Source organism: Balearica regulorum, chromosome 8, assembly GCF_011004875.1.
Source record: "Balearica regulorum gibbericeps isolate bBalReg1 chromosome 8, bBalReg1.pri, whole genome shotgun sequence".
NCBI lineage: Eukaryota > Metazoa > Chordata > Aves > Gruiformes > Gruidae > Balearica > Balearica regulorum.
In genome coordinates, this window is record NC_046191.1 from 10,164,593 (window position 1) to 10,178,962 (window position 14,370).

At 43.9% G+C, this 14,370-nt stretch overlaps 1 protein-coding gene across 1 annotated transcript; it reads left to right on the top strand.

The window, feature by feature from the left end:
- The first annotated feature begins 13 nt into the window (after positions 1-13).
- Positions 14-11,275, top strand: ATPAF1 (ATP synthase mitochondrial F1 complex assembly factor 1). Its single transcript, XM_010306183.2, has 9 exons — positions 14-257; positions 598-706; positions 1,258-1,308; positions 1,999-2,061; positions 3,580-3,630; positions 5,398-5,445; positions 7,507-7,602; positions 8,165-8,272; positions 9,201-11,275. The coding sequence occupies exons 1-9, from the start codon at positions 67-69 to the stop codon at positions 9,393-9,395; spliced, it is 912 nt and encodes a 303-aa protein (XP_010304485.2). The 5' UTR covers positions 14-66; the 3' UTR covers positions 9,396-11,275.
- Positions 11,276-14,370: the final 3,095 nt, after the last annotated feature.

The window sequence follows — 14,370 nt, forward strand, 5'->3', positions numbered from 1 at the left end:
CGGCGGGGCGGGGCGGGCGCGGCGGGCGGAACGCTGCGGCGGACGGACCGGGACGGACCGGGCAGCATGGCGGGGCCGCTGCTGCAGGCCTGGGGGCTGGGGGCGGCCCTGCGGAGCCGCGCAGCTCTCCGCCCGCTGGGGCTGCTGGCTCCGCCGTGTCGGGAGGTGGCGGGGCCCGGGCCGGGGTCCGGAGAGGCGGCGCTGGAGGAGAACCCGTTCTACGGGAAGTACCGACACAAGATCCAGGAGCTGAGGAGGTGCCGGGGGCCGGGCCCTACGGGGGAGGAAGGGGAGGGGGCGGTTTTTGGGGAGAAGGAGGCTGAGGGGTTTTTTTGGGGAGGAAGGAGGTAATTTTTAGCTTTGTGCCCTCACAAGAAAATGGATTCTTCTAGGCCAAATGCTGCCTTGAAATTCACTTACATTGTTGCAGCCAAGTCAGTGAGAGAGTCGTCTCCCAACGTGATCGCCTCGGGTAGAGATTGTTTTACTAACACAGTTAGTTAAAATTTTAAGTGAAGAACTTGAATCAGTAAACATTTTAAAAGGCCAAATGGTGTTAATCACCCAGTGCTGTTAATAGTCCCTTTTCCGATTCAGGTCCAGTCCAGATGTGTTTGAATCCCGGATGGAAAAAAGAAATGAAGTGAAGAAGCAGCCTGTGGGATATTCCAGTCAAGGAGAATTTATCAGGTGTATGGAGGAAAAGGCAAGGCCAATTTTCTTTGTAATTCACATATATTAAAGCTATAATGTCATTTTTATAGGATCAGCATAATGCTACAAATGTACGGCATTCCTGTTAGTAAGGAGCCCCAGAATTTCACACTCTGGTCGTTAAAAATATTCTGTATTCCAGCGTGGTTTTTTGCTATTTTTTTGGCTGTAATTTCTGTGCTTGAGGCCTAATTTAGGTGTTTAATTAGTTCCAGGTTAGTTTGGCCAGATGGACTGACATGATCTTGTATTTACAATTTTGTAGTGAATGAAAGAAAGCTGTTTAATAATATTGGATCCAAAATACATAATAGCTTGCTTTAATCCTTCCTGATCTCGAAATTCATAATTCACATTAAGTTACTCATTTTATTCTCCTAATCAATATTTTATTGTAATAAAATGCACTGCAGCAATCTCTAAGTATCTTAAATTTGAGCTCATACTCATCTTGTCAGCAGGCATGTTATGTGTGGCAGGGAAGGCAAATAAATGGTATTAAAGCATCAGTGATAAAAACTAAAGAAGAATGTTTTCTTCTAGGCAGAAGGTTTGGGCACAAAGACATCAAAGGGAGGTTTCACAAAAGATAAGGTAAGGGAAACGAACCTAGGTGTTAGGAGAGGACTTGCTGGCAAATCAGGGATGCAGATTAACTTGTATTGCTACCATCAGTGCTTCAGCCAAGAGCTTCTTGAGATAAAACTAATGTTCCTTATGCTGCACTTGAGTATGAGATACTCATTTAGTCTTGGGATCACATTCAAGTCTTAAAACTCCCAGCAATCTGGGTTTTTTTTTTTATTATTGAGTTCTTTCTCTGCTGACAGTAATAAATTGAAAGGGTTAAGCTGCCTTTACAGCATGTAAATACATTTCCAAAGATCAGCCAGCAGAGGGACAAGAGAATGGTTTTATTCTTTCACGTTCTTGTATTTTGGTAAGCTTTCTGTGTAAATCTGCCAACAGAGCATGTGTCTGAGATGGCTGAAAGGGAAAGGCTGCAGCTCCTCTTGCAGCTTCAGTAGAGATCTGCAGAATTGGAGCGAAGTGTATTCTGTGTCCTGAGAGGATCTCTTCTATTCTGCCTCTGTGTGTGAATCCACTTCTCAGTGTGTTACTGCATATCATCTACTGGTTTCTTTGGCAGTTCAGAGGACTAAGTCACATTGTAAATTGAATTAAGCTTGATTTTGTTCTCTGTAATTGCATCCATTCATTCTAGGTTCTCACTTGAATCAGAGAGCTGTCATCCTGCCAAATTCCTTATGCTTTCTCTTGCAGACGCTTGATTCGATTCTTAATGTTGAGATGGTGAAAGAAAAATCAGCAGAGGAGATAAAAGAGGTGATGGATTTAAATGGAATAAGGTTTGCCCCACATCTGTGCTTAATAGTAATCTACATGTGAGGATGGGAATTTTACTTAGACCGAAAAATAAAACATGGCTATGGATGTGTATTTATAAAAAACACATTCATGTGCGTATCAATAGTAGAAGATAAAGTTTTTCTCCCTATAGGTAAGTCTGTCTAGGATGTGCCCCCTTGATAAATAATACATCTGGACTTGATCACTCAAAAACTGTCTATTGTAATTCTTGTTGTTGCCTTTAATGTGTAGCAGTTGAATTGCCCTCAGCAAGCTCCTGTCAAGTTTGAAGCCAGGTAAAGGGAAACCCTAGCAATAGCTCATTTGGATTACAGTACTGCTGTTCTGCAGGAATGAAAACAAAGCTCCTGCCATCTTCTGTCTCTGCTTGCATTATTTGTCTTTCGGGAGTCTCTGTACCGTACAAAAGATAGTTAGGGTAAGGGGGTGAGTGGGTCTGTTTGAAGAAACAGTGGAGGGTGTCCCTCCCCATAGCAGGGGGGGTTGGAACTAGATGATTTTTGAGGTCCCTTCCAACCCAAACCATTCTATGATTCTATGAAGAACAGTGTGAATCGAGTTATTCTCCCTAATATCTGCTTGGCTTTGCACTGTATTCCCTTTTGTCTAGTTATAAGTCACATCTGTTCCACATTTCTGATGTAGCTCGAGTTGGATCTATTTGGGTTTTTTTTCTAATCAGACTGTATGCCAAGAAACTTCATGTAGGCACGATCATTTAAGGGGAGCAGCGCGCGTAAAGGAGTCTTCTGGCACGACTTAGCAGAAATCTAGCTGCTTTCCTGATAGCTTGAGAACGTTATAGAAGTGGTTATGTGCTCTACAGGGAATGGTGTGCAACCAGTTATAGCAGGGAGTGCATTTGATAACTCATGACTTTCCTTCAAGTTCCTTTATTTCCATTTTATTGATTAAACATTTTACTGACAATTCTCACTAGTTATGTAGGGCTGGAGAAGAGCAACTGACAGAGTCCTGGACTCTGGGCTTTTACTTGTACTTGTCCATTTGTTAAGAACTTTGAGCTTTTATGTTGGTATTGCCATCCTGTTGTGGTGAAGAAAAAGATTGTGAACGCAGAGGAGCGTTACCCAAAGATTCGTCTTCTGTTGAAAATGTTTTGTATGTTCTTTATTAAAAAAAACCAACCCAACAACTCAAACCCTCTTGAAATAATTAGTGTGATGGTTGGGGAAAATGCAAGAAGTGCTTCTGATAGCTAGTAAATCTTGAGCCACCTCTGAGCCCACTGCTTATTTCTCTTAGCTGGTTGAAATCTGTCATTTGGTACAAGTACTCTGGAACCTTAGAAGTGTGTTGCATTAGCAGGAAAGTCAGTCAGGCTTGATTGAAAAATGACTTCTCAAAGTACTTACAAACTTTAGTTGACAAATGGAATTATTTTTAAAGCATGTAATACTACTGCTAGATGTTTGATTTTTAACTGTAGATCATCTCCTTTGTTTGCTACAGATTTGGAATCAATATTTTTCTGCAAAAGATACGGTTTATGCTGTTATTCCTGTAAGTAGCTGCCCTGTAGTTATGCACTTGAAAGGCCAGTGTGCAAAGCTTTCCTTCCTAACTGTGATTCTGTTGCTTTTAAAAGCAATCCTTGAAGGAAAATGAGGTTTCAAGAACAAACTTTCTTTCCTGATTGAATGATATTATTGCCCCAAATAAAGGCTTTTGTTTCCAAAAATGTGTATCCTTTTTTCCCTCCGCTACATCAGCCTCAATAAAGCTAGTACTTTTCTTTTTCTGCACACTTGGCTTGAATTTCCAGGCATTTTTTTATTAGGAGTATCCGATACTATTTGCAGGGCCCTAATATCTATGAAGGTAGCATTTGTATTTTCACATCTTTTTTCTTTTCCTCAGAGTTGCTCGTTTTTCTCCCCTCTTCCCTGCAGCACAGACTGCTAACTCAAGTTTAATATGGCAGTGTTAGAGCACTTTGCTAGTAACTTGCACGTGGCTAATCACTTACTTTATACACTTAAAATTATTGGCAGCACTGTCTTTCATTGAGATTGCACGGTGCTTCCTGTGATAAGATTGTATTTCTTATTCCTGATAACTTTACCAGATGTTAATTGTTGTTAATCTGCATTAGGCTGAAGGAGTTTTTCTCACTTTTGGGATTTGTTTATTCTTTGCAGAGTCTCTATGTAATTGTGATGTCTTAAATCTGTCTCTTTCACAGCTGGGCACGAACTGTGTGTTCCTTGAGTTCTTGAAACCTCATTTAGACCTGGGGTCTGATTTGCAGGTATACTTGGCCCTTTGAGCTGCAACTGAAGTGATGGGAGGCTCCATTCTAAATGTACGAAGTGCTGTATGCTCTGAAAATGGCAACGGGGGATTTGAAGTCAAGCAGTCTCGTGTTTCACATGGATGTTGTGAAAATAGTTTTAATTGAGGGCCAAAGCCAGGGACTCCAGTTAAGATGGTGTAGGTCTTTCATTAGTGGGGCTGGCGCTGTTCTTTGGTGCGCTGTTTTAGAGGAGCTTTGGAAGCTTTAATGCAAACCAGATCCTAGGCACATTAGGCAGTAGTTCATGGAGTCGTCAGGGGAAGAAGCTATGTCTTTTGCCAGAAGCTTTTTGTTGGCTGAAGGAAGGGCCTCACATAATTCTCGAGTGCTCAAAAGCACACATGGAGGAATTTCATGTTGATGAACAGCATGTGTTTTCTTTCATGAACACCTTAGAGAAGGTATTAATATATGGTGCTGAGAAGAGCAGGCAAAAGATTTGGGGGAACGCAGAGGACACGTAAATGAGATGGCCAGGTTTCATCAGAGATGACCGAATATGTTTGTGGTTTTAATATAAACCTAAGCAATAAGTATATTATTTGAGTAAATATCTAGGCTGCACTATAATACTGAAGAACAGATGACTATGATGTAAAATCTACTGTTTGGGGCCAGGGATATGTCATCTTGCTCAACTGTTGACACCACATAGATACAGTGGAGCTATTACTGAAAAAGGACACAATGTAAGCCTAAAGCATGGGCCCCACACCTCCAAGGAATAACACTTTGGATCCAAGGAGTTCACTGCAGGATCTTAGAGACAGCATTGTTAAAATGAGGTATCAATGACATTTAGGTAACTAAGAACTAAATACAGTTTTCCATGCACTCATTGTTAGCTGTTCCTGTAGTGAGACCTTCTGTAGATGGAAGTTGTACCCTGTTAAAGGTTAATTAGAGAATTCTGAATAACTGCGCATCCACGTTTGTGTTACGAAAAGTGAATTTCTCTTTCTCTTTCCCCAAAGGGAGAGAAGTTTGATTTAATATGGAAGAGAGCCCAGAAATGTCCATCGGTACGTATGGCAGAGACTCGTAATGCATGGATCTATAGCTGTAATGCATTTCTCATCTCTAAAGCCTCATTCATAAGCTTTTGACCCTCCTATATTCACATTCATTGTATCAGCTTGATTAGTAAAATCCAGGTGTTCAAATATTTGTCTTGGTGTTCAGACAAAATCAATGGCTTAAACGGTATGTATTAAACGGTTTGATCTAGGTATCAGATACGTAGATAGAAAAGATGCAGGGTTTAGTAATGAGAGCACAGAATCTCCCAGGAAATGGATTTAGCTACGTGTCTCTGGTTTCCATTGATTGATGTGTTGTGGTTAAATCTCTTCCATGCAGTGTTGTGAAGTGCCAAGCCTCGCTGGCCAGCTTCACTGATGTACCTGCATATCGTTCCTTATTGCTTAAAGCATCCTTGCTTTAACCTGGAGGAACTGTTGTTAGCCATGTAGCGTGTCACCATAGCATTACATTGCATGTACATGGAGAAAGTTAATTCTCTTGTCTTATGGTTGGTGTAAGTTACTCCTCTTTTTATGTTTGTTTACTGGCACTGAAGACAGGCAGGAGTATCTGAAAAGGGAAAATGGCAAGAAATCGGTATGTTGGGGTTCTGTCCACAGAATGAGCTGAACCTTATAATCTATTAGGCTGCTTTTCCTGATCATAAATATGCATAGCCATGCTTTCTTCACCACACTGGTGATCTGTGATAGGTAAATATTGGGAAGCGAATATGAGCTATTTGCATGGAAGCCAACCTGGGCAGGCACTATGTTGTATAAATAATGCATCTCTGTCTCTAGGGGAGTGTGAGTTGTCAAAAATGACTGTATGGCAAGCACTGCAAAATGGAGTGGTGTAAGTTCTGTTGCAGAGCATTGTAATTCAACAGCTGTGATGGGAAGGAAGGGGGGGAATTGGGTGTAGTCAAACCCTTTATTACAGATCCACAACCCACAGAGTATTTACTCTTAGGTGTATACCAGCACGGCAAAGCATAGAATACTGAGAGTGTGTAATATGGTTATTTCAGAAATGAGCGAATTCCCAAGATTTGGGTTCATAGTTTCTTGTGTGGGTTGGTGGGTATCTTGTAAGCTTCAATTAGAAGATTCCTGTGTGAATGAGCAGGTTGTTGCTTTGAAGAAGTTAAACTCCAAAAGACCAGAACAGCTAACCATACAAGGTATATCTTTCTGCAGTTTTGTACCACGTGCTGCTGGATTAGTACTGTTTTCTGTTGAAAGTAATGTGTTTTTACAGTAATTTGTGTGCTGAAGCATGGGCTTTGTGCAAATTTCACTGTCCTGAGACAGAAATTAAATGCTTCACTCCATTATGAAAACAAAGGAGCTAAACTCTGCTGTGTTGAGAGGAGTGCTTTTGTAGATCTGAATGCGAGATTTTACTGAATTGATGGATTGGTCCTGTACATTTCACTTGCCAAGAGCAAGATCAAATATATCTGGCTTCCTGAGCTACTCAGAGCTTGGAAAGTTATTTATAGCTTTAAGTGCATTTCTGTACAGTGCATTGGCATGTAGTCAGGTATCCTGCTTATTTTTCCGCTCCCATGTTGTCCTTTCCCTTGGTGTGGGAAAACGAGCAAGTCCCTAGCCTGTGGAGCTGACTAGACCCTATATCTCTAGAGAGAAAATGCTTGCTGCCTGGTCTGGAACAGTTGGTGAAATTACAGGATTAAAAACTCTGAATGCTTTTTATCTTACATTTGACCAGTTCTGCTGTTAATTTTCTAGAAGTGAATGAAAAGGTCAGAGTCTGAATGTTCACCACCATTCTTTCCTTTGTCTGTCTCTCATAATACTGATAAAAAATATGCACCAACATATTTGTTTATGAAATAATACTGATAAGGTTAATGCTGGTTTATTGTCGGTTTTGAAGTCTTGTTCCTGCTGTCCTATCACTCTTGGTGGGGCAAAGAAACCCATTTTTCTGGTGTGGTTCTCTCACTAAAGAGTTTATGCTGGAGGCCAGTATGACACAGGCATCATTCTGTTTTATAAAAGGGAGAATTACTTTTTACCACTTCTCTGCAGTTTCTATATGCTTTGCCAAGAAAAGAAGGCTATGAGTTCTTTGTGGGGCAGTGGTCAGGAACAGAATTGCACTTCACTTCGCTAATAAACATTCAGGTGAGTGGTTGAAAGAAAAAGTAAAAAAATGGCTTAGGATCCAGAAATATATCAGCATATTACATTATATAATAATTGGTAAATAGTTTAATGAACAGGTTATCTAGCTTAAGTTGAAAATAATTGTCAGGGAAAAGCTCCCATTAATTATGGGTACTTAATAAACTTATGGGTATTAAGTGTCTCTAATCTAAAGGACAATGAGATAGAAGTCAAACAGTCTGAAAACAGAAGCAAGAGCCAAATATTTTAGAAGTGTTTGCACAGGCTACATAAAATTCCAGTAGATTCTATGAGATGAAATGTCTTTCTTGAAATTGAGGGTTATTTTAAATGCAAAATATCTTTAGTCAAGAAAAAACCCAACCTAACTCTGCAAATCCTTTGTTTTCTGTAAATACCAGGAATAGTGAACTGAATTTTATTAGAACTGATCCTTAAGCCCTGAAAAATTACTGTCTCCATAGCAGTTAATTCTCAAAAGTTTTGTAATCAAGCCTCAAAATCTGCAATAGAGCTGAAGTTCTTTATGGGATACTTATGGGATATTTATCTCTTTCAGACTCAAGGTGAAACTGCTCCTAGCCAGTTGGTCTTGTACCATTATCCTGAGCTGCAGAAGGAAAAAGGAATAGTATTAATGACAGCAGAAATGGACTCCAAGTTCTTGGTAAGCGAAATCTGTTCATTGGCTTCCTTCATTTTATGCTGCAACTCCTCCTACAGTTTTGAATTAAAACCAAATTAAAGTCAAGTCTTTAAAAGACCCTTGCCTAAAGAGTGGTCTTACTAGATTTCTTTAACATAATCTACTTAATAGGAAATCATTGGTCTTTGGCTATCTGGTGATTTCAGGTCATGCATTCTTTTTTTTTTTCTCCTTACTCTGGGTATTACAGTTTATTGTTGTAAAAAAAAAAAAGCTTCTGTTTTTCATGCTAATGGGAGCAAATTTAAATGAAAGCTGTTGCTACCTGCCAGCGAGTTAAAACAATGTTTTGATGCTTAATACTGCTTGTCAACTCAGGAGACCTCCAGAGCTTTGTGTTAGGTTTCTGCGTGCCTTTGCTCTTTTCCCTGTGCGTGGGTGTGCTGCTGTTTGCATATCTGTAATAGCACCGTGCTAGGACTAGTAGCACTAGGGATTGTCCTGGTGGAACAAGATAACTAAGCATCCCACCTCTGACTGACCTACTTATACCAGTTCTGAAACAATGTGCAGAGGAGTCATTAGTAATGCATTTTCCCTGTTGTATCTCAGAGTAAACAATCAATTTTTTGCAAATAGGTCAACTGTAGAAGGGAAAGATGAGACTTTGGTGCATCTCCAGTGCCTAAGAGTGGGCAGGGATCATCTTTGACCGCCAAGGTGTATGCTCAGCAGGAGAGTAGTTTAAAGGCATGAGGCTAAAGTTTGGTAGTAGGTCAGGAACAAGAGGGAGGTAGTTTGTTAAGGGATTTGCTAAACTAAGGTGACTTGGAAGGAAGTCACTCGATGAGTAGGACTGCAGCCTTTCAGCTGCCAAAGAGTCTTTTTCAACAGGATACTCAAATATAACAAAACCAGATGGCAACAAATTCTTTATTTTAACTTGCAGGTGGTCCATGAAGCACAGTGCTTGGCGAATCAGGTGCAGCTTTTCTATGCGACGGATCGTTCCGAGACCTACGAATTAGTGGAGACCTTCAACCACAGATCTAGTGAATTTAAATATATGTCAGTTATAGCAGAGCTTGAGCAAAGTGGACTAGGAAGAGGACTGAGACCTGGTCAGGCTTCTGACAAGTCGTAGAGCCTGACCTGTGGGTGAAGCGAGCCAGCAGCAGGCAGCGGGGTTCCTAGATGGGGTGGTCCTGTCTCTCTTTTGTTTTATGAGTTTGAGTTGGCTACAGAAAGGATCTGGAGACATCCTGGGAGTGTGATAGACTAGCCTGTCTGGCACTGATGCAAGATGAGGACTTGGGCCATTTAAACGATAATAACTAATGGCCGAAACGGAGCCCTGTACTTCAGTGTAACTTCGTCAGAATGAACCATTTTCCCATCCTGTAACTTACTGCTGCATGCTGTATGTTTGAAATCTGAAATAAAGTGACAGAAAGGGAGCTATGTAATGGACTATAAGGACATCAGGAGACAGATAACAACCAATGTTTCTTCTCAGTAAATGCATTTTAAATGCCTTCCACCATTATAATGGCATGGTCCAATACTTTTTAATCTGTGTGGAATTTATACAGGCTTGCCCATCAGGAAAAGAGAATGGGACCGATGCTCTAAAACAGACTCCTCTTTGTTACTTTGTGTGTGAGGTTCCTTACACAGATGTATACTGTGGCCTGTGTTTTTCTCAGGAAAACATAGTGACTAGATTTGTTCTGGGAACTGCGTGCTGGCTAAGTGATACATTAATTTTACTTTGTTGCTGTGTTTCTGACTTAGATGTTTTTTTTCAGGAGTAAGATGATATAAACGTGGGGTTATTTCTGTATATTTTTGAATAGTGAGGAGGAGTTATTGCATGCTTTATAGAATTAATTTTTCTCTGACTGACAGCTAGTCAGGTAACTACAGATGGTATTTGGAGGGACAAAAAATGGCTCTTGTTCCTATTTCAGTAAAGCCACTATCTCCAATAAAACCAAGATGGAATTGCACAGTAACAGAGCTAGAGCCACCAGCCAGTTTCTTAATTGCTGAGTGACGATGCATGATAAAATGCATTGGTGTGAGTATGCACAGCAGCTTTAACATGGCAGTGTTGGTAAGAATCTGGCTTTAAAGGACTACAGCTGGTTTTGTTTTATAAACCTGCCTTCAACAAAAGGATCCCAAGGCATTTGTGCTTTGAGCTTCTTTTGTTTCCATTCCCAGCAGTGGCAGCCAGTACCTCTGCGGACAAGGACGTACTGCAGCAGGGCTGTCATGTGCGGCCTGTGCACGGATTACCAACATACCACCGCTGCACGGGTAGACAAGTAAACAGAGGATGGCCAGGAGCTTCCCAGGAGCAATGCTGAAATATTTCCCGTATTCACATCAAATCCCTGGCACTAACTTGCCCTTAGCACTAATTATCTGTTATGTCCAGACCACATTGCATCTTCCCATCAGCCTGCTGAGGCTGGAAAGCTTTTCCTCCTTTGTCAAAGAAATGGAGGCAAGAAGGGTAGGCAGCGTGTCTGTCAGAGGAAGACCAATTTTTTTGGGCAGAGCTGGTAACATTTTCTGTGCTACCCTTAACCGTGACCTGCTATGGAGGTTTGATTAGTCATAAAGGGCTCTTACACAATGTTTGCTAGGGTCATTGTAGGACCCTGTGGCTGTAATACTCGCTGTGGCTCCACAGTTTCTCAGCCCATTCTTTGGACGTGAACAGTGTTCAGCGAAGCACTAAAGTAGATAGTAAGGTTTTATTGTTGGGGTCTATTTTAGCAACGACTTGTATATGTTGGGTTGAACTGTCCGTTCAGGGAATTACAAGATGTTTCTAGAAGAGACACATCTTCTCCTGGGGCTCTGCAGCAAGAAGATGGTCTTGCTCCTTGATGTCTTCTTTCTGTTTCTGGTTGTTAGTGTGTGCATAGCAGGGGAATAATCAGAGGGGGTGTGGATAGAGTTGTTATAATCTGAACAGCAAATCACCTTTAATAAAGAGCCTTTCTACTTCTATTTTATAGCATTCATGCTCTATTTATCATTTTCCCTTAGCTGAAATAAGGGCAGTTTTGATTCATTATTCACTTCCTGCTTTGAAGAAGTCAGAGTTGCTGTATTCATTTTTAATATAGCTATAATACAGCATCTCTGGAAGAGTAATGGGCAACAGGAGTGAAATTCAAGGCTTCCACATCTATACCTGAGCCTCTTTCTAAGCTTAAAAGACTGAAGTGTCTAGTAAAGACTGTAGCAGTTGCTACCTGTAATTTTGAGTGGGTTTTTTTCACCTCATCGTGATTAATCACAAGCTAAGAACTTCTCTAAGGGTTTAAGAGAGACAGAAATGGCAAAATGAAGAGAAGGAAGCATTTCTTTCCATTGCATGCATTAGAATGGTTTTTAAATAAGACCCAAACTGAAAAGCCCAAGTTGACCATACCACCTGCAGCCAGTTTGCAAGAGCATGTTTTCTAGCCCTGGCAGAGGCAGAATGGGCTGGTGGAGGGAGCAAGGGCTTTTGTCTGCAGGTGTATTCATGTGCCTTGAAGTGCATGCCATCACACGTTAACCCTTGTGTCGGGGCGAGATCGCTCAACACAGAAACGACTGCCCTGGTGTCAGTGATCTGGGGCTGTACTGCATCTCCCCGAGGTGCAGAGGAGCCAAGAGCTGGCTAGACGTGTGTGTGTGTGCAATGACAGGGAGATAGCGGAGGGCTTCCAAAGCTGCTACCCTCCCGGGAGGTAGACTCTAGGCCTGATCCTCCGTCCCACTTGCCATAAGGGGGAGTAACTCAGCTGAAGAATTGGCCCCACAAACCATCCTTGCTGCAGAAATAGGCCAGTGGTGTTTTGTGGCTGTGTGGCTTCTCCAGTGCCCAGTTTGTGCATGAACCACGTCGCCTGGGCACGGGCTGGCCGTGGGGATGGGCACCTACAAGCCCCAGCGTGGACACTGACCCCTGGGTCTATCTGCAGCTTTGTGCAAACTGGCAGCTGCACCGATTTTAAGCCCCTAAAAACTTGCATAGGGCTTGTAAGATTTGATGCGCTTAGGATTGCGTCGAGCCTAAGGGCTGGTGAAAATAACACTGTTAGTCTTGGCGTGGGGAAAGAAGGTAACTGTGAGATTTATGTGCTGCGTAGCCACTAGAGGGAAGTTTTGTGTCCTTCTGAGCTACCAGCACACACACAGCTTGCGTGAGCCTGTCTGCTCAGCTTTGTCAGCTCAGGGTGAGTTTTGTGCAAGAACATTTAGGTGCCCAGGCTGCTGCTGTGTGGTCAATAACAGGGTGGGCTGTACTGAGTTAGACCAATGGTTCCCCTAGCCCGCTGACTCAGATCCTTGAGGAGCTGCCTTGGGGAGGGCAAACATCCTGTAATAGTTTTCCAGGTCCCTTTGCTGATTTCCAGCAGTTAGTGGGTCAGGGTCTTCCAGAGCTGGATGCGTCTGTCTTTAATAGCTCTCAAGTGGGCACGTTCATGGAGGAGAAGCCCAAGTCTCCCCGTGGCCCTGTGTAGGCTTCAGCCCCTGCAGCATCCTGCAGCAAGGGCTTCACGGCTGAACCAGGTGCTGTAGGAGCCACCTCCTTCTGTGGTCTCCCACCCGCTGAAGGAGAGCCCAGGGCCAGGGATGCGGCAACAGTTCCTGCTAGGAGTGGTGGAGCAAGTTTTGCAGCCAGAGGCTCTTCATTATCAGTGTCTCGAACCCTGGGCTTGCCCACCCACCCTTGTCGCCCCGGGGAGATGTACCCCCATGTCAGCAGGAAACCCAGAGCCCCTCCTGCTCCCCGGGGAGACGCCCTGGCTTGTGAAAGGCGGCTGTCACAGCAATCAAGGAAGTGCAGATTGAAGGATGATGTTCTTACCCTCACTTAAACTGCTGACTCCAGTGCTTTTTCATCTGCGCCTGGCTTTTCCGCTGTGCCTTAGAAAATGGCAAGACTCCAGTGCCCTCTGAGCTGCGGCTGAGGAAGTTCTCACTCCCTATCTCTGAGCTTGCACAGGACTCAGTGGAGCAGAGAGGGGGAACTGGCTTTTCCTGACGCTGCATAGCCGGGGCAAACCTTTCCAGGCACGTCCTCCCTCTGCTGTGTCTTGTGTCTGCACAGGCACGCAGAGCCTTCAAACCCTGCCTGGGAACACGCACCTCCCCAGCCGATGGGGTGCTGTGCCCATGGGGTGCACAGCGTGCGGGGCATCACGTGGCCAGGGAGAGCCCGGCCCGGTGCTGCAGCTGGCGGGGGGCTTGCGGGGGATTCACTGCACCCCCCCCAGCGCAGCTGTGTCCTGCCAAGCTGTGCAAAGCTGCATCGCCACGTTGGGTCTCTTTCCGTGACCACCCGTGAGGTCTGATGGAGCCGTCCAGTGCTCCAGGCTTGCTTCCTTCCCTGCTTCCTTCCCCCTGATAAATTCAGCTGTGCACCTGCTTTTAGGAGCGGGGCCACCCCCCTCTTCCTTCCTCCAGGGCAGACAAATGCCCTCTTCACAATAACACATCCCTCCTGCCCCAAACCTGCCCCTTGGACCTTTTCCTCTCTCCCAAGTGACTCCTGCCCTTCCTCCCTGCAGCTGGGACTCCGGGCAGCTCCGGGACCCCGGGCAGCTCCAGGACCATGGGCTCTCTCCTCTGTGAGGTTTCCAAAACCTCGTGCAAGGGGATAACTCCCTGGCCAGGAGGTGCTGCTCACCCCCATGGACTTGTGGGGCCGCAGCTGATGCAACTTCAGCCGTCGTGCTGTTTTCCTGGCCCCTCTCCTTTGGCTCAAGACTGCCGAGGGTGGGAGGACCCCATCGTGCCTCTCTAAATATTTTGGCTCCATCCCACCTGGATGTAAATCCTGGCCATGAGTTCCCTTCAGGATCTTTGCTATACGGCCAAGCCCCCTCAGTTTTGGATTTGTGCCCAATTTTTGCTGGGTTTCAGTTGAAAGTTTCCTCCTGGCTTGGCATTAGCTGTCAGGAGTTACATTTGCTCTGCAGTCCTCTGCCTCTCACTTACAAGGCCTGAGAATGTTTTGTGGTTTCCTGCATCCCTTGGGGAGGAGGGCGGATGCTGGTGCCTGCCGGGTCGCTGGGGTGGAGGGCAGCAGTGTTGCTCAGCCTTTG